The 18,672-nt window shown below is 43.6% G+C and overlaps 1 protein-coding gene across 3 annotated transcripts in view; it reads right to left on the bottom strand.

Annotated features, from left to right (window-relative positions):
* Positions 1 to 192: 192 nt before the first annotated feature.
* cluha (clustered mitochondria (cluA/CLU1) homolog a) overlaps positions 193 to 18,672 on the bottom strand; it is a 39,212-nt gene continuing 20,732 nt past the window's right edge. For all 3 annotated transcript variants that reach the window (XM_063205033.1, XM_063205034.1, XM_063205035.1), the window contains exons 13-27: positions 17,801 to 17,902; positions 17,253 to 17,353; positions 16,130 to 16,282; positions 14,866 to 14,928; positions 14,137 to 14,381; positions 12,045 to 12,129; positions 11,204 to 11,357; positions 10,490 to 10,629; positions 9,976 to 10,056; positions 9,654 to 9,779; positions 7,994 to 8,115; positions 7,406 to 7,499; positions 6,228 to 6,362; positions 5,144 to 5,217; positions 193 to 4,476 (exon numbers count right to left, since the gene is read on the bottom strand). In XM_063205033.1, the coding sequence (XP_063061103.1) occupies positions 4,353 to 4,476; positions 5,144 to 5,217; positions 6,228 to 6,362; positions 7,406 to 7,499; positions 7,994 to 8,115; positions 9,654 to 9,779; positions 9,976 to 10,056; positions 10,490 to 10,629; positions 11,204 to 11,357; positions 12,045 to 12,129; positions 14,137 to 14,381; positions 14,866 to 14,928; positions 16,130 to 16,282; positions 17,253 to 17,353; positions 17,801 to 17,902 (1,799 nt within the window). In that variant the 3' untranslated portion in view covers positions 193 to 4,352. The remainder of the gene's footprint in view (positions 4,477 to 5,143; positions 5,218 to 6,227; positions 6,363 to 7,405; positions 7,500 to 7,993; positions 8,116 to 9,653; positions 9,780 to 9,975; positions 10,057 to 10,489; positions 10,630 to 11,203; positions 11,358 to 12,044; positions 12,130 to 14,136; positions 14,382 to 14,865; positions 14,929 to 16,129; positions 16,283 to 17,252; positions 17,354 to 17,800; positions 17,903 to 18,672) is intronic.

Here is an 18,672-nt window from a genome sequence, read left to right as displayed (position 1 = left end):
TTCAGTCACAGACAGCGACGCGGTGCGCACACCCTGGATGGATTGACTTTTTCAAATGTTTCATGTTAGACCAACTCATGTTTTCTGTTTTTTTCCTTCCAGCATGTATATCGAGTACCCACATGAGACCTAATAATAATATAGTAGGCTACTTCTACATCATCAGTTTGACATACTCGAGGTACTCAAATGCAACTTGCTAAGTTCTTTATTTTAATACAAAAAGCATACTCAGACCAAAAATAATTAGGATGTTATTTTTAACAGAAACAGATTGATAAGCACACAAAAGGAAACCAAAGCAGACACACACACACCACAGGGGCAGGAGGGGAGAAAATGGTTAAATGAGTTGCGTACAAAACAAAGACTAATAATCTCCTTGACAGTCAAGAAATATATTTGATCAATGTGCGCTCAACAGCAGCTGAGATTATAGGTCACCAGACATGCGACGCACATGGTCCTACAGTCGCTCCTCCATTCACACAGCACGCAAACAAAATACCGCATGTTCATAATTGCCCCAGCCTAGTGGCAGTATGCCGTGGGGACCCCCAGGTGCAAGAGCAAATGTGGGCTATTGTAAAGCCAGTTGCCTGTTAAAAGCTCGGCGTATTTGTCACGTGTTTTACTCACACACCTTACTCAAACAGCACTCTGGGCTTGTTATGTTACATGAAATATTTATACCTGCAGAGAAGTGGAAGAAAATATGCACAGGGCAGCGGTCATTTCAGAATAAAATTACATGAGCTGTCATTTATCTCAAAGCAGTAGCTTGCTTGCATTTACTCCTAGCCGAAATAAAGGCCGTCACCCTGTGCTTATTTTACTCAAAAATATTTTTTAAACAATACAAAACGTTCAGCAGCACTTGTTTTCACACAGTTGAAGTACAAGATGTTGTTTCTTTGTTCTGTGAATATAGTAGAGGATAACAGTGTATGTATTTTAATACTAAGCCTATGGAATATCAATTCACTGAACTATTTTCAATTCAATTTCAAATGTTTCACTGGATACCAGGGGGCCTACAGTTGGCTGAAGACATTTAGATCATGCAATCAGGTTTGTATAATATTGGGAAAAAGCATACAGCTAAACAACCAGAAGAAAATATAGAATTGAGAAACACAGCAAAATATTTGCATTTAATTTTTGAAAGCACCTTAATTCTATGATCAATGACCAAAAAAAGAAATCACAAGAGAAAAATCACTGAAGAGCATTCCCAGGAGGCCACATTTAAACACTTAAAATGTGTCAGTTTCTGTATGACCAGTGTTTTTTTTGTTTGTTTGTCTCCTTTTACATTCGGCTTCCCTCTCTTCTGAAAGCCTTTATGACTGCAATGGGCAGGGAGACAGATATGTTTTAACAATCCCTCCTAGAAATCATTTGTAAAAAAAAAAAAAAAATCAAATTCTCATTTGTAACCTTGGACTTGCAAGGGAAGCACAATCTCTTGAGCACAGCCTTGTGGCGACTTATGGAACTGCACGACAGTGCAGACATTCGTGATTAACTGTGCAAGATGGACATGGGGTTCTGTCAGCCTTCATCTGATTACTCCACATACAGATATATAAAGGGTGAATGACGAAGCGCTAACAGAAAGTCAGCACAGTTATATCCAAACCAAGAGGAACGTGTTCGCCATCTCAATAGGGGCGAACAAATATACAACACCAAACCAGTTCAAAAAGCGGACTGCAAGTAGGCACAGTTCAGATTAGTCCCACATGTATTTTGTTTCCACCATAAGACATGGCATAATCCACAATTACCGCAGTAATCGTTCTCTTGGACATTCTCCATGACATAGCCTATAATCGTATATATGCGTATATTTCAGGAAAAGAAAAGAAAAGGAAGGGGGAAAAAAACAGATTATTAGGTCATCCTTCGTGTTTTGCACCTGGGTGCTTCTGATCATCTGCATGAGAAAGACAGGTCCAGCAGGGAGCTATTGCTTCGATCACATACCAAACATACAGCAACACGCAAACTGAAAAACATTGTCAACAGGGGGGAAACACAGTGCTTTGTACAAGCCAACACACAGGTCTCTAGCATTGCTTTTTTTGGTTTAACATCAAAGCAGCTCATCTCAATCCACTTCGGGTGGTGCTGAATGTTTCGAAAACAGCTTCAGAAAAAGTGCACTAAATACTGCTAAGGAATATGTAGTAGTAATAAATGTCTCTGTTGCCTCTTTTTTTATTGTGTGCTAGTCAAAGTGGCAGATGACTAAAACGTTCAATACAAGCCAAAAACAGTCAAAAGTGCTGGGATGGTGATCCTGTCAAATAATGAATCTGTCAGTGTCTTTTTACAGGTGTTTTTTTCTTTCAATATCAAGCCAAACAAAACTTTTTTGTTCTGAATTGATGAGCTTAACAACTATCCACACCGATCGGTGTCTAACCATGTGTACAAAAATAAACTCCTGGTAAGTACTGGCATCCCACAATGAAATAATCAAATGTTGCAGCAGCATCATTCCCATTGCCTGGTCATAGGTGAATTATCACTCACACACACACACACACACACACACACACACACACACACACACACACACACACACACACACACACACACACACACACACACACACACACGCACACACACACACACACACACACACACACACACACACACACACACAGAGACTCTCTCTCTCACACACACACACGCACACACACACACACACACACACACACACACACACACACACAGAGACTCTCTCTCACACACACACACACACACACACACACACACACACACGCACACGCACACGCACACGCACACGCACACAAACATGGCCACAGACATACCCCTATGCTCTCACACGCCCACACACTCATACAGTTCAATAGTGGAAAAAGCGGGTGTTATTGAACAACACTAAGATCAAGTTTTACAATTCTACTTCAAGCTGGACGTCTCAAAACCTGCATTTTCCATCAACATGAATCAAGTACCTGTCCGAAAAAAGTGATAGACATAGATTTTTACATCTCTCCAACAATATTTCTCTATAAAATGGACATGTCTTAAATTAATTGATAAATGACAGATCTAAAATGGCTTCGTTCCCTTCCCAAGTTTACAAAAAAGATCATTCGTTTTCCAAGAAAGACAGAAAGAAAAAAAAGAGAGGTTTTGTCCAAAGATTGGATGATAAAAGCATGCACATGTTTTAGTGCCTGCCTTAAGCCAGACACAGACGGCCAAGAATTTACACAATTAACTCTTTTGGACTTGATAGGGGGGGACCACAGGAAGCAGATCATGGAGGGTATTTTTTCTTCCTTTTTTGATTGGTACAGCTTCGTTGCAAGACCTTGTGTATAGAAGAGTCTACATTCTAGAGCCCACGCTGCTTATTTGAAATCTCTAAGAAATTCTTCTTCATAATATAGTTATTATTTATACATCTCATTTTTTCCAGTCTCACCTATTAGTGCACAGTAAAAATCACCTGAGTTTTTAGGCCAGGCTATAAATTGGGTTTGAGAGGGCAGGTGGGGAATCTGTTGACTTGTTTGGGAGGTGGGATGCCCTGCCCCGGCCCCCATCCATGAGACTGGGGGTGGTGGTGGCGGGGGTCATTTTGGTTAGTTGATTGATTTTGTGGGGGTGCTGGCTGGGGAAAGCAGGGTTTGTTTGTGGTGGGTGGTGGTGGTGGTGGTGTTGAAGGGCATTGTGTACAGTGGTCCTGGGCTCAGAGACAAAAAAACAAACTGGGGTTTTTTGGGAGGGTGGAGGGGTGGGTGCTGAGTGGATAAGGCTCTGGTTTACAATGTCATGGTCATCCGTGGTCACCTCCGAACAGGTTGGTGCAATTGGAGGCTTGGGCAGGGGTCGGGGTCGGGTGGGGAACTCTGACCTCCAGCTTTCCTCTTGAAGGGCCCCTGCACCCCACCACACGGGCCCCTGTGGATTGCACACACACTATTTTCCCCTTAACGCTGTTTTTCTCTCTCTCAACACTCCTTTTCATCCTACCCACCGCACATCAAAGAAAATTTTAAAAAATAAAAAGAAAGAAAAAATAACAACAACAATAATAATAATAAACAAACGACAACACGCTTTTTCCTGACTGCCCTGGCCCCTTTTCCCCTTTTCCACATTCTCTCATTTGTTTGTTTGCTTGTTTTTTTTTTCTTTAAATTAGACAGCTTCAGTTCTCAGGTCCATGGGTTCAAGCAAGATGGCTGTTGCATCATCATTGTGGCGGCCCCTGGCAGTGGAAGGGGGCGGGGCTGCGCTTTGATAAGGAAGAGGGGTGGGGCGGTAATAGTGGAGGGGTAAGGTAAAGTAAAGGGACGGTGGGGTTGTTAATCGTCCACGGGCATGTCTGTGGGTGTGTCGTCCGAAGGCTCGGGCTCCTCGCTCTTGGTGGCCTCCTGGAGCATTTGCCTCCTCTGCACCTCAGCCTTCAGGTTCTCCAGGTCCTTCTGGCTGCATGGGGAGAAACCAGAGCAAACACAAGCAGCTCAACACAAGGAAAACCACACTATGTTTATGTGCATCTCAGTATGCTGAATAATGCTAGCATATTAGGTCCTTCTGACTGCATGGGGAGAAACCAGAGCAAACACATGCAACTCACTACTAGGAAACCCCACCAGGGGCCTATACTAACAACATGGTAAAGTGATAAACCAGGCTTAGTTAACCAACAGGAAGTGCTAAACCTGCCAAATAGGTGTACCTGCAAGCACAAGTTGGTTAAGAAAATCAGGACTCTAAGCTCTTCTAGTAGATGATTTGCCTCTAGCACAAGGTTAACGTAACCTGGTTTACTACTGAACCAGCTTCTTACTATACCCCCCAGATAAACAGTACAACTGTGACCTTTGTTTACGAGCATCTCAGTATACTGAATAATGCTAGCATATTAGGTCCTTCTGACTGTGCGGGGGTGTGACCGATCCTCTGGGGGCATTTTAACTGGGGATGACCTGACAAAACATCTGTTCACTTCAGCTAGTTGAAACACTTGGATAACAATAACCATATTACTCTGTCTTGGAACAAAACATCATATACTATCATATATTTAAAAAGTTTCCAAGTTGGGATAGTCAAGTGAACTGTGTGCCAGAGGGCTGTGTGATGTACGTACCTCAGGGGAATAAAGATAATGCCATTGATGATGTTGAGCTGTTCCAGCACACTGGCCATACTTGGAGCTGTGAACTGAACACACATCAAAAGAACAATGTCAGTGAACGGAATACACCAAACTACTACATTACACTTAGGTTACATTACACTTTCGCTTTCATCCAAAGTGATATACAGTTATTTACAGGGCATTGGTTAATTTCCCTGGAGCAGTGTGGGGTTAGATGCCTTGCTCAAGGGCACCTCAGTCATGGAGTGAGATAGGGAGTGGTGGTCTGATCTAAAGTCCATCTCCTTAAACCACAAGGCCGCGGCTGGCCACTACTACGGTCTTCTGCCTCACTTGACATGAGCACACCAGATATCGGCCCGGCACATGATGGTAGTGCCCAGGGTTGGGCCACGCAAATGGCAGATCACGGCCTCTAGTGTTCATATTGAGGATTACACACGTCCAATAATCAATGGTTTGATCCTTGTTAGTTGTTAGAAATACCTTCTCATTGGTCTAAAATACACAAACCTGTCTTCTTTGTTATTACCGGTAACTAACCACGTGGCCCATCATCAATGGGCAGTCATGAGTAAGCAGGTTAGGGTGTCAGACTCGTACCCCAAAGGTTGCTGGTTCAAAACCTGTCAGGTTGGTGGGGGGAGTAATTAACCCGTGCTCTCCCCAATCCAACTCCATGTCTGAGGTAGCCTGAGCATGGTACCGTCCCGCTGCACTGCTACCTAAGGGCTCCATTTGGGGCTGCCCTCTTGCATGGGTGAGGCATAAATGCACTTGAATTTTGTTGTGTGCAGGGAGCACTGCGTGCTGTGGAGTGCTGTCACAATGACAATGGGAGTTTCCCAGGTGGGAAATATGCCCCCATTTTATTTTATTTTATTTTAACAGTTATTAATGACGTGAAAAACAATTACTGGTGGGAGAGCTGAACTCCATTGATGTTCGACATCAATGGCAACATTTGTGACTGCGCAAGCAGAGGCAGTCTATGCAGCGCGCATGTGCACTGATAAAAAATTACCATGCATTCTGGTTAGAAAATTCCATTGGACAATTCAATTGGACTCACTTTGAGAGGCATGATGCTGGCGTTGGAGCCGTTCTTGTAGATCTCGTTCATGGTTCTCTGGAGGGCGACGGCTTGCTGGGTGAGATACTTGAGGTACTCAGAGCTCTCCTTAGTCTTCTCATGGGTCTCTCCTACCTGTACAGGACAATAGGGATGCACCGATACCACTTTTTTGAAAACCGATACAAGTACGAGTACAGTAATGTGTGTACTTGCCGATACCGATACCGATACCTTTAACCACCAAAATACAATGAAAATAAATGCATGGCCTTGGTTTTTTCCACCTGTGATATTTTTATTTTTTATTTTATTTTATTGTCCATTTATGATAGGCCCAGCCACAATGGACCTTACGCATCGAAGAACCCTGGTCCTAACCTACGTTGACCTTATAACTCTACAATCTCTGTCTATCTCTTCTTCCTCTGCCTTCCTACTATTTCTGCCTCTCCTCTATACCTCTCTTTTTAAATCCATCTCTAACAATGATGTTTTTTCCCATTTGTTAAGCACTTTGAGTTACATGCCTTGTATGACACAGTGCTATACAAATACAATTATTATTATTATTATTATTTCCATGTAGATTTAAATGTTAGTAAATGTATGAGGTGGCACTTTTTTCCATGCTGCTTTCAAGTCCACAAAATGTGACAAGATTTTACATTGTTTTGTGTGATAGCAGTATCGTTCCTGGTATCGGCAAGTGCTTGACGAGTACGAGTAGGAGTACGGGTACAATGAGCAGTATCGGATGCCGATACCAGTATCGGTATCGGTGCATCCCTACAGGACAACCAGACATTGGACACTAGGGATGGCACAAACCGCACCGAAAACCGCAAATGCACCGTTCACATGCGTCCCGAACCGTGACATGTGAACTATACCATGTCCACGGTTCCCTCAAAAGACAATATCTATTAAAATATTCACATTTGAGGACAACACAATTAAAACCACACAGAATTTTCATAAGCCAATAGAAGACATAGGTAGGATATTGTTTTGTGGAAAGTCAGATTCCATCTGGCAATTGACAGTTGAAGTGGAAGTGCAGGTAAGCACAAGGATTAGAAGAAGTGTAAATAACCGTAACCTTCATACTGTGATATTTGACGTTACATCCCTCATCATCATCATTAGCATTATTCTTGGGTGTCCAATTGGCATACCTGGTTCTTGTAGATGGTGTAGCCCTCCTTCTCATGCTGCAGGGCAGAGCGGAATTCTGCCTTGCTCTCGTACACTCTAGCCACCAGGTGATGGCTGCAGAGAGAGAGAGAGAGAGAGAGAGAGAGAGAGAGAGAGAGAGAGAGAGAGAGAGAGAGAGAGAGAGAAAAGCTCGTAAGTGTGGTCTGGTCTGGTCTGGGCATTTCGTGCCTTCTCAGAAGACTTGGTCATACCCTGTAGAGTCGTGCCAAATCCTAAATCCCGTCTTGTTCATGATCCCAATTATCCGCCGCCCTTGCGAGTTTTAGCCAGCATTTGATCAGCTGCCATTTTAGCTAGAAATGGTGGGCACCTTATTTCTTTTTTTCTCCCTTTTCATTAACAGTGTGGCAAATGATGTTGATGGGACTGGATATGGACTTTGATACAAAGCCAAGGGTGCTGCTGTGCACCCCTTTAGGCACCGCTTGTCCATGGGGCTCCAGGTTCAAATCTGGGTTGGACCATTTCCCAATCCTGTCCCACTGACTTCCCTGTCAACTCATATCATCCCATCAATAAAGGCAAAAAAATACATTAAGGCCTCTTACCTGAGCGCCACTTTGAGAGAGCGGGGACCGTGGTATTTGGAGTTTATTGCCAAGGCATTCTCCAGGAATCGAAGAGACAAGTCGTACTCCATCACACCGTGCAATACCAGACCAATATTGCTCTGAGACAGAAAGAAAGAAATCAGATCAGTTGTTACCACATTTGGACACTACACATTTGGATCAACAATCCTGACACTCTACAAACCAAATTCATAATATCACACTAATATTACACTAATGGTTTTTTCCCCTTTTTTGCTCATTCAAGTTCTTTTTTCCCTCCTCGATTACACCACCTGACGTAGCACTTTGGTCCCCGATCAGGGTCATGTTTGACAAGTTCAAAGCCAAAGTCTCTTGCTTACTTAACCCACATTATGTTGTTGGTTTCAGTTTAGTGGACGTCACCATTTCACAACAGTGTTATTGCAAATCTAGTCTACCAGCCTTATGTCAGTGAGCCAGGACGGTTTGGAACAGGACACAAGTTGCAGCTAGACTTTCCCCTTCATGGTCATAAACCAGTCTGTTCCTGATACAGGTCAGTTACACATAAGAGTGTGGCGTGGCGGCAGCAAGAAGACTGCGCTCTTTCCGCCGAGTCTCAGGTGGTGTGTTCTACTCGGCCTTATAGACTGACCGTGTCATCGTGCATGGCCAGTCCTGATCAAACCACCCCCCACAGCCAAAGCCATTTTGCTACTTTACCATTCATTTCAACGATCACCGCCACCATGAAAATTCCGCTTAAGCTGGATATTCCAAATGTCACACGGCACTCAGCCGTCAGCTGTGCTGCTACTGCCCAACTACTACCGTGTTGGTGCGCAAGGACAAGTCTGCCATGCATTTTCGCTGCTACCGGTAAAAATCACTTCAGTCCCACCGACGGTGGCACGGCTGGTGTGAAAAGGCCCTGACACTGCTCAATCACTGGTGCTGAGAGAGACATGCTGCAGAGACTGCACTGACTTGGACATAATCATTTCTAATGAGTAATCCATGGTTAGGTTTTCGGCATTATGCACTTAATATTCCGTATTCCTTATCAATACACTATAGACACTATCGCCCTTCAGTCTTGACTAGGAAATGTGATTTCAAATGGTCTACTCTTACTGTGCGGACACACCGCGGACGTTGAACGCGTGGAAAGATGCGGAAGTAATTGACTTTGTATGGGAGAGCTGGCGGTGAACAAGGCAAACGCATCGGGAGCGTTTCTACAACCGAGGGTGTCAAAAGCGTCAAAAGCCGAGGGCGGCAGAAGTTGAACTTCATCTAAAAATATGTAATGAGCTCGGCTCGGAGCTGACCTCCAATGGAATGTTCGCATTTTTCTAAACACGAGCTTTGGTTGGTCGAGATTCCTGGCCAAACGCTTCAGGTTGAATCGCTTGCCGTGTTCAACGCCCCTGATCAGTGCTTTCCAAGCTGGAGTCAGCAGCCTTTTAGCTCTTTTAACCTCGGCGGTGTGATCGCAGCATTAAGGAACGTTTCACATCCTTGTGTATAATAATTGTATGTTGTAGCGCATTATGTTTTGGCTTGTGTTCAGTATTGTCATCTTTTTTGACACCTTGGAGAAATAACAATTAAAAAAAAAAACAGTTTCATGTTAACATTACCAAAGACAGAACTAGAGAGCACTACTCACATCTAGCAGAGCCATCTCGGGGTGGTCCTCCCCACACACCATGAGCATGAGGTAGCGTGCACGATACAGCAGCTTCAGGGCAGTGGACAGCTGGCCGTTGGCAAAGCAGTACAGAGCCAAGTGCATCTGCAGAGAGGGAGAGAGAGAGGCACACAAACAAAAATCAGTGATCAGAACAGAAATCAGTGGCCTCATAAAACTTCTTAGAGTGTAGACAAAAAAACGAGATAAGGTGCATAGAAAAGCATAAGTCCTCCAAGTAACAGCAGTATGAATCATGGAACACTACATACAGTACATTCATATAACAAGTAATACTTACATATTCTTGAATAGTGTTGGGGTGCTCAATACCGAGCACTCTTTCGCTCATCAAGACAGCTTTCTGTTGATTGTTAAGTGCCTGCAACGGGAAAAAAAAGGACGACGACCAGAATGAATACCTGAATATTACTCTTGCAACAGACAATCTGCTGCCCTCTGTTAGCATGAATGTCTTGAGCAAGCCGATGACAAGTGCTGGTAACTCTGACTCCTATGATTAGATGTCTTTTTCTGATTTGAGGTAATTTTCTAACTCATTGCATCTTTCCCCTCCATCTAGTCATCCTTCCCATCATACAAAACATATACACCAGTCATTTCTTTGAATGTGAATTTTTGACCTGCTACCTGTAATACCTTAAACCTTTTTTTCAGCAAACTATTAAAGCACATTGATTGAGCTGCATGTCTTGTATGAATCGCGTGATCTTTTTTAAATGTCACATGGATACCCCTTGGTCTGAAATAAAGTAAGAATTGTGCTATACAAGTAAAGCTATTATTCTCGCTACCTCTGGGTGGTCTCCCATGATGTAGTTGAGGCGGGCGAGGAGACGCAGGCAGGCGCAGATCTCCATGTGCATGGCACCGTACACGTTGTTGAAGAGGTTCAACGCCTCGTTGATGAGCTCACAGCCCTCCTTCAGGAACCCTGCAAGACAACACCATACAACATTCATCTCCAACATGTCAAGCCAGAACTAAAATAGGTCACAGACATAACTCAATAAATGACAATATAGTGGAAAAGTTTAATCACAGGAAATAAATTGAAACTGATAAATGTATACCACATTGATCCTTTCAATTTCTTAAAAGGGAATACTACCCAATCTTCTGATGTATGGAAAAGAGCCTACAGTGTATTGTTTTGTGCTGTACTATACTGTACAAGAATAGCTTGCTAAACTGCAATACTATGCCGGCCATGCCCCTTTAGGAGACTAGGAAGATGGAAAGTCACATCAATTTAGGAGACCAGACTCAAAGCCTCTTCGGAGCATTGGTGACACGGGGTATGATATACATGGGTTCTAAATTTTTGTTTTCTCCTGACTGTGCAAAACTAGCTGTGCACAAGTCAACCTCTGATTGTTGGAAACCACTGTTTAGCTCACGTGGATGGCTGCCAGTGTCTTGCCCCTCCTCACAACACTGTGTTTACAAACAAAAATAAACCCCATCTATATCTTGGATACAAGATTGAAAGTCTTTGTGTACGTTACCTTGCTGCACCTTGGCCTGTCCGCTCTGGAAGAAGTGGAAGGCGTCGGAGGCCTTGGGGTTGACGTGCTTGACTACTGGGAAGATGTTGAGGATGTCCTCCTCAGTGAAGGCAGGCTTGTGGCGGCTGTCGAAGTTGTACTCCTTGATCAGGATCTGCACAGTTGGTGGAGACACAGTGGAGTTGTAAGACTTAAAGGATTTATAAAGGGCATTTTATGGGGAGCGTACCCATGTTCCCCTGGTCCTATGTTCCCCTGGTCCTATGTTCCCCAGGTCCTATGTTCCCCAGGTCCTATGTTCCCCTGTCTTTGTATGGGGCCGGGGAACATAGGACGCTTTTTCTAAAAAAGGGTTCTATGTTCCCCGCATTCTATGTTTCCGAGTTTTCAAATTGTGCCCTTCCCAAAACCATCTCTAAACCTAACCTGTCAGTAATGCAATGTTTCTGAGTTTTTAAATTTGTGCCCTGACCAAAACTATCCCTAAACCTAACCTGTCACAGTTGCAACAGCAACCTGCACGTTGCCATGTGGAATCAGTCTTTTGGAGCAGTGGGGAACATAGCACCCTTTTTTGAAAAAAGGTTCTTATGTTCCCCGGTAGAGGGGAACATAGGACCTGGGGAACATAGGACCCGGGGAACATAGGGATGACCCCATTTTATGAAGTTCTGTCACAAGCAACCTACCATGTGCAAAGAAACTTTTTTGACGCATTATTGCCACACATTTTAACCACTACCCATAACATTCATTACATGTGTTGAGGACAAAATCCATTATCATTATCATGCATTATCATTATTATTTACCACAGCTCTTCCTCAGACATAAAGCCTACCTGGATGCCAGCCTTGACTGAGATCTCTCGTAGCAGCGTGATCTTCTGAAGGCCGTACTTCTCCACTGCCTGGTCCACACTCTCACTGCAGACATAAAGATAAACACAAAAGTGGAAAAAAGAAGAGAGAGTGATTGTATCAGTAAGGAATTTTTAAAACATTTTGAGGCTATGGCTGAACAGGACAGAAAAGATAGTGAGAGAAATACATCTTCTGATCAGTGGTGGTATGAAAAACATTAGATGACCACCATGCTTCACACAAGTCTGTTTATGGCTTTAAGTTAATTTCCTGTCTTGCGCAAAGACCTCATAGGCCGCAACGCCTGTCAGTCAGTCAGTCAGTTGGTTGGTCTGAAGATAGCTACACAACACAGGTCTATTGGCCCAGGACTCTACGCTTAGCTTTTTCATTAGGAGCAACTGTGCCCCTAAGTGAACAAATTTAGGGGCACAGATAAAAATGTAGGAGCACAGTGAGTGTTTTTGTGACGCAGCTTCATTATTAGCACACAAATACAGAGAATAGACTCCTTCCACACACAATTACACATTCTAGAGGGGTAGGCCAACAATTAAAACTAAACAAAATATTACACATTTATATCTATATTCACATTCTATACGCAGCTGGTGTTTCAATTCAGGCCTACACAGCAGGATCTGGCAGGGCTGGGATGAAATTGGTCAGGGGGGGGGCAGATTTTTTACAAAAGAGACCAGAGAGGCAATTACACTTGCGCCCATGGGTTACACCTTTTTTTAATGCATTTGGTACCACAGTAACAGCAACTCCGTAATCTGAACATTACCCTTTGAAAATAGATCATTGTTCTAATAGCCTACATGCATTTTAGAAATGAAACAAAAAGATTGGTGACAACAAAACACATTTCCTCTAAATAACACTTGGGCAATGCACATCAAATGGCTTGCACATCAAAAACGTGCCCTACACCCTGAGACGGAGTCTGCTATTGTGTCCAACAAAATATTACGACTTCACATGACGTGACGTGATGATGATGAGCATGTGAGCACACAGAGAGCCTGCTATGTGTCCTCCCCTTGTCAATGTCTCAGGAGGAGTAACATTAACAGTACAAGCCACGTACTTACAAGATATTATTAAGTGCATGTACAAACCAAAGCTATGTCTTCTCACAAAGTTAACAGATTGAGCATTTATTAGCATTTGTGCTAAGCGGACAATTAGCATGTCTAGCGTCGAAGTTTCTCTCTGGATGCGCTCGATTCTCCCGACGCCTATCTTATTTCAAAACTCCCCCGTCTGTCTGTCTGCCTCGGTCTCTCTGTGTGCGGTGCGCACGCTGTCGATTGCGCCTTATCGTTCACACGTTCCTGCGTTTCTCTACGGGGTGTATTTATTTTCGGAGCAAAATGCGATTGAAAGGCTTGAAATAACTATTCGCACACGTGCACCCTTTTTATTATTTCGTTTGCACAATCATTTATTTTAGTGGCATATGCCAGCAAAATGCTCGCACTGTAGAGCCCTAATTGACCCTATTAGTCACTAAATAAACACATCTAAAATGTAACATGTGGAGTACCTATGGCGCGCTCACCCCTGTTGTGTGAAGTGGTGGTAGGTCTGTAATGTGCTACTCACCCTTGTAGTGTTAAAGGAATATGCCACTATTTTGGGGCTTAATTCAGTTAAAATCATTGGCCAGGGTTTATAAAGGTGGTAAAGTGTTTTATTTTTCATGTAAGCCGTTGTCTTGCTTTAAGACAAATTAAAAGAGGGAGCATGTCGCTAAGCTAGTGAAAGTCAATGGATCCGTGTAGCATTGTAGCATGCTACACGGATCCATTGACTTTCAATTGCTTAGCGACATATTCCCTCTTTTAACTTGGGTTAAAGCAAGACAACGCTTAACATGAAAAATAAGACACTTTACCACCTTTATAAACCCCAGCCAACGATTTTAACTGTATTAAGCCCCAAAATAGTGGCATACCGCTTTAAGTGGTAGTACGTCTGTACTTACCCCTGTAGTAAGAAGAGGTAGTACATATGTAGCCTACTGACCCCTGTAGTGTGAAGTGGTAGTAGGTCTGTACTTACCCCTGTAGTGTGAAGTGGTAGTAGGTCTGTGCTTCTGAGACGATGTTCTTCCACAGCTCTGCAGGTGTGAGGCTGGACCAAGTGGTGTTGTCCCCGCCGCCGGGCACCCTGTTCCGCCTCTTGCGGTTCTTGCGGCGCGACACCAGCTCGTCGGCCGGCAGGTGGGCCACGGCGTCCGGGTACGAGCTTAGGAAGCAGTTCAGGAAGTGGCTCACGGCCGCTGACAGCGCCGACAGCTCCACACCCTAATGAGCAACAACACACACACACACACACAAACACACACACAATTACATTTCAATCCATACAATTGCAATTCTGTGAAGGTTCTCACACAGTATCGTAGGTGCTCTCACACTCAGGGATAATTGTTGCCGCCTTTAAGTGCACGTCCAAGAAATGTCATCAGTCTTGAGTAGAAAAGACCAAGAATGGCTTCTACTTGAGTAGAAAAGGCAGAGAATGCCTTAAGGCCGAAACATATCTGTAACTCTGATATGGTGCTTCAAAAATTTTAGTAACAATAATAAGCAGAAGAGTGCAGCCTTTTCTACAGTCTCACTGATCCGGGTCATTACAAAGTGTTAATTTGATTAAAAACAACGTCCACCCGAAGGCAAATTGACATCCATTTGAGATTAGCTTAGTCCAGTTGTAACGTATAAAAATAATCTCTTCACACAACATTCAACATTTCCAACAGTGAATGAGGAAAGTTATGAGACCAACCTGGAGGTATGTCTTGAAGATATGCTTTGCACATCTGGTGATCAACTCAGTCACTCCTATTCTCTGTAGACAAGAGGATAAAGAGTCGAGGTTAAAGTGGTAGTTCGCTATTTTAGACATTAAGCCCTGTTTGTGTGACTTCTGGGGTGAAGTAGAGATGTTCTCATCACAATTTTGACATTTGGTGCTGACCGGAGCATTTGGGTATCCAAGACTGCAGCCCCCCCACCTTTACATTGACTCCAATAGACCCCTCAAGCAATCGATTATAAAATGGCATTAAACTTTCGTTTGAGAAGACATGGAACTCACCGTGTGGTCAGTGGTAGACAGCGATAAATTGACCCGAAAATTGCAGCGAAATATGCCTTCTAACTGTTGTTTAGCATTTGGCGGACCTATTTTTCCCCAGACGTCGTTGAATAGCAGTAGACATCCAGCCAGTAGGTAGCGATAGTGTGTTGTTTATGTAGACATCAAGGAGCGAGGTAGAACGGCTATCTTTGAGCGGGACTGGCTACAAAAACTACAGATTGCATACAAACCATAGATAGTAACGTAAACAAACGCACCCCCATTTCCGGTCGCGCGGAGTAATACTAGTCAAACCAATACAATCAATGAAGACGGACAATAATGAATATATCTTCTCTGGAAGCATATTTCGCGGTGATTTTCGAGCCAACGTATCGCTGTCCACCCCTGACCACTCGGTGAGTTTCATGTCTCTGCAAATGAAAGTTTAATGCCATTTTATAATCGATTGCTTGAGGGGTCTATTGGAGTCAATGTAAAGGTGGGGGGGCTGCAGTCTTGAGTACCCAAATGCTCTGTTCAGCACCAAATGTCAAAATTGTGATGAGAACATCTCTACTTCACCCCAGAAGTCACACAAACAGGGCTTAATGTCTAAAATAGCGAACTACCACTTTAAGACAAGAATAAATTAGCCCCTTTACCCATTTAAATTGGCTACACATGTAGGATACGTAAATAATAAATGTAATAAATAAAATAATGCTCATAGTTGTTCAATGGCACAACGTTTCTGACCTTAGTCCTTCCTCATGTGCAAGATCCGAAATATTGTGCCATTAAACAACTGGGTGCATGAACAGAGTTGTGGACATTCATTATTTACTTTGAGGCATTTTGTTTTGTCCAGCACCTGTGCGCATTCTCTGGTACACAGTCTTGAGCTCAAAGGCACACAGAATTATATCCTGTATCCTTTCTGGACAAGGATGTGGAGTTATGGGCTTACGTAGAAGTACTCGAGTTGCGTCTTTGCGGGCGTCTTGTCCACAAATTCGAGCACCGTGCCCAGGTACCGGATGTTAATGCCACGCTGGTGGAAGGCTTCTGTCAGAGTTGCCCCGTCCATAGGCAGAGCACTGTGGTCTAAGCAGTCTTTAACCTGCACACACAGACGATAATAACAATACACAATTAATAATATAATGAATAATACATGACAATAGATGATACATGTTTTATTTGAAGCAACTGGAGAGCAGTACATGAAAATACTTGATAAGGGGTGCAGTCATACAGAGGGAGACATTCAGAGATGAACCGTTTGTGCTTGCATATCAAGCTTATGTAAAGATACAAGTCACGTTTAACGCCTAGGGACCTGTTCGTTTGGACATGTTGAAGTTTTTCTTCAAACCTACATCCCAAATCTTTTAAGTGATTCCCTGACATACATTATGCAATTAAAATGACACACATGACTCAACAGGATGAGACACAATTATGATTTGGCTTTGAGCTACAACCCTATAGTTAGCTCTTGTACAGAGTAGAAAGTCCCGCTTCTAAACTGTAGAAGAAAGGTTATTTGCAAAACGATGTTTCTCCATTTTGTAGAAAGTTGGGAAATTGACATTTTTGTATTGGGCATCCATTGCATTGCATTGAATTGCAAAATGCATTTTATATATGGTTGAAAAAGTATGCTCCCAAAATATTTGAATGGCAAGAATTCACACGTAGGTGATGGGACCTCTGAACAGTCATTTTAAATAATAAAATGCAAAAGTCAAAAATGGTGAATACACCGTTTTGCAAGTTAACTCTTCAGTTGTCAACCGGCAGTTTGCAGCGCATACATTGAGGAGGAGTATCTGGTTCAGCATGTTCTCTTCATTTTCATTTCTGCTTTGGGCTGAGCCCTTTGTCTCTCACGCTGACGGCTTTTGGTGTCCTTCACAAGTCCTTCAGCCTTGTGCCTGCTGACTGCAAAATCTGAAGGGCGCGTGGGTGATGTATGCAGTTTTAGTGTGTGTGTGAGTGTGAGTGTGAGTGTGAGTGTGAGAGTGAGTGTGAGTGTGAGTGTGAGTGTGAGTGTGAGTGTGTGTGAGTGTGTGAGTGTGCGTGCTCACCAGTGAGGGGATCTGGCAGGACACCAGGAATGCTGCAGCATCCTTCAGAAGCTGCTTCTGCTTCTGGATGGCATCAGCACTGCTGTCAAGGAAACGCACGCCTGTCAGAGAGAGAGAGACAGAGAGACAGAGAGACAGAGAGAGAGAGAGAGAGAGAGAGAGAGAGAGAGAGAGAGAGAGAGAGAGAGAGAAAGAGAGAAAGAGAGACGGAAAGAGAGACATTGTGAGCAACAGAGGTTATTCACTGTGTGAAAGAGAAAGGGCAATAAGTGGCAAAAGCATTTTGGTCTTTGTGAGATGCTTAGGCGTCAAAGTTGAACGTCAGTTATCTGTATGGTAATGAGCCACCGATTCCGTTGCAACCAATCGGAATGTGTGAAATTTAGAGAAAATGCACTTTTTCCATGTCACTTCAGTCTTAGTACATCTGAACATTTGCACGAAAGTTAAGTGGCTTTCTTTTCTATGCAAACGAGCTTTGTACATGAGGCCCCAGGCAAACATGCTGGATCTGGCAGGTCACTGCCAAGAGCAGGCGGGTGCCTCACCTGGCGAGAAGATGTCGGGGTTGAAGCGGATGTCGAAGGAGGTGTCGCTGATTGAGCCCACTGCTTTGCAGGCGTTCAGCACCACCTCACGGCTCTTAGGGTCTGTTGAGGAAAACACAGGACAGGGGCTAAGAAAACACGCCTTACTACAACATATATGTATCAATAGGAAATATCTAGCAGTAGTTAAAGGTGGGGTTGCAGGTTAACCATTTTAAGAAAATGTACTATTATGACATCACGTTGGGGGTTCCGCAGGCTCATAGGAGTCTATGTAGAACCTTAGAATCCTGGGGCAGTTCCCCCAACGTGATGTCATACCTGCAACCCCACCTTTAATTTAACAAAAGGAAAACTTCTTCCGGACCTCCAGGATGTGGAGTGAAATAACACAGTAAGATATTAAATCTGGCTGGCCTCTAGGGGCGTCAAAGCTTCTCATTTAGCAGAAACCCCAAGAGGATGGGGGGGGAAGAGAACCATATAGTACGTTAAGGAGAGAGTCCTGTTAAATCACACCTTAATACTATGCATGCCTTAAACCAGTGACACCTCAACCACCACCATTCCATCACCTTTCGGGTTAGCAGAAACAAAGTTAAAAGTACTGCAGAAGTTAAGATAACACGCGGAAGGATGAGAGGATAAGACAGAGAGGATAAGAGAGAACACGTGATTTCACTAATGGAAGTGGTGTTACCGTCATGCCAGATTGGGGGGGGGTTTCAATCGTCACATCAGAGAGGCAAGAGCGGAGCGTCTCAGGGGCAGCCAACGTGGCAGAGAAATGCACAGACAGACACCCGAGTTTGGTGTGCACAGTTCAGGGAAGAAGCTCAGAGGTGTTTGGGGTGTAAAAGATCAGGAAAATG

The sequence above is a fragment of the Engraulis encrasicolus genome, chromosome 8 (genome assembly GCF_034702125.1).
Source record: "Engraulis encrasicolus isolate BLACKSEA-1 chromosome 8, IST_EnEncr_1.0, whole genome shotgun sequence".
NCBI classification, from domain to species: domain Eukaryota; kingdom Metazoa; phylum Chordata; class Actinopteri; order Clupeiformes; family Engraulidae; genus Engraulis; species Engraulis encrasicolus.
This window is presented reverse-complemented; position numbering and strand designations above follow the sequence as displayed.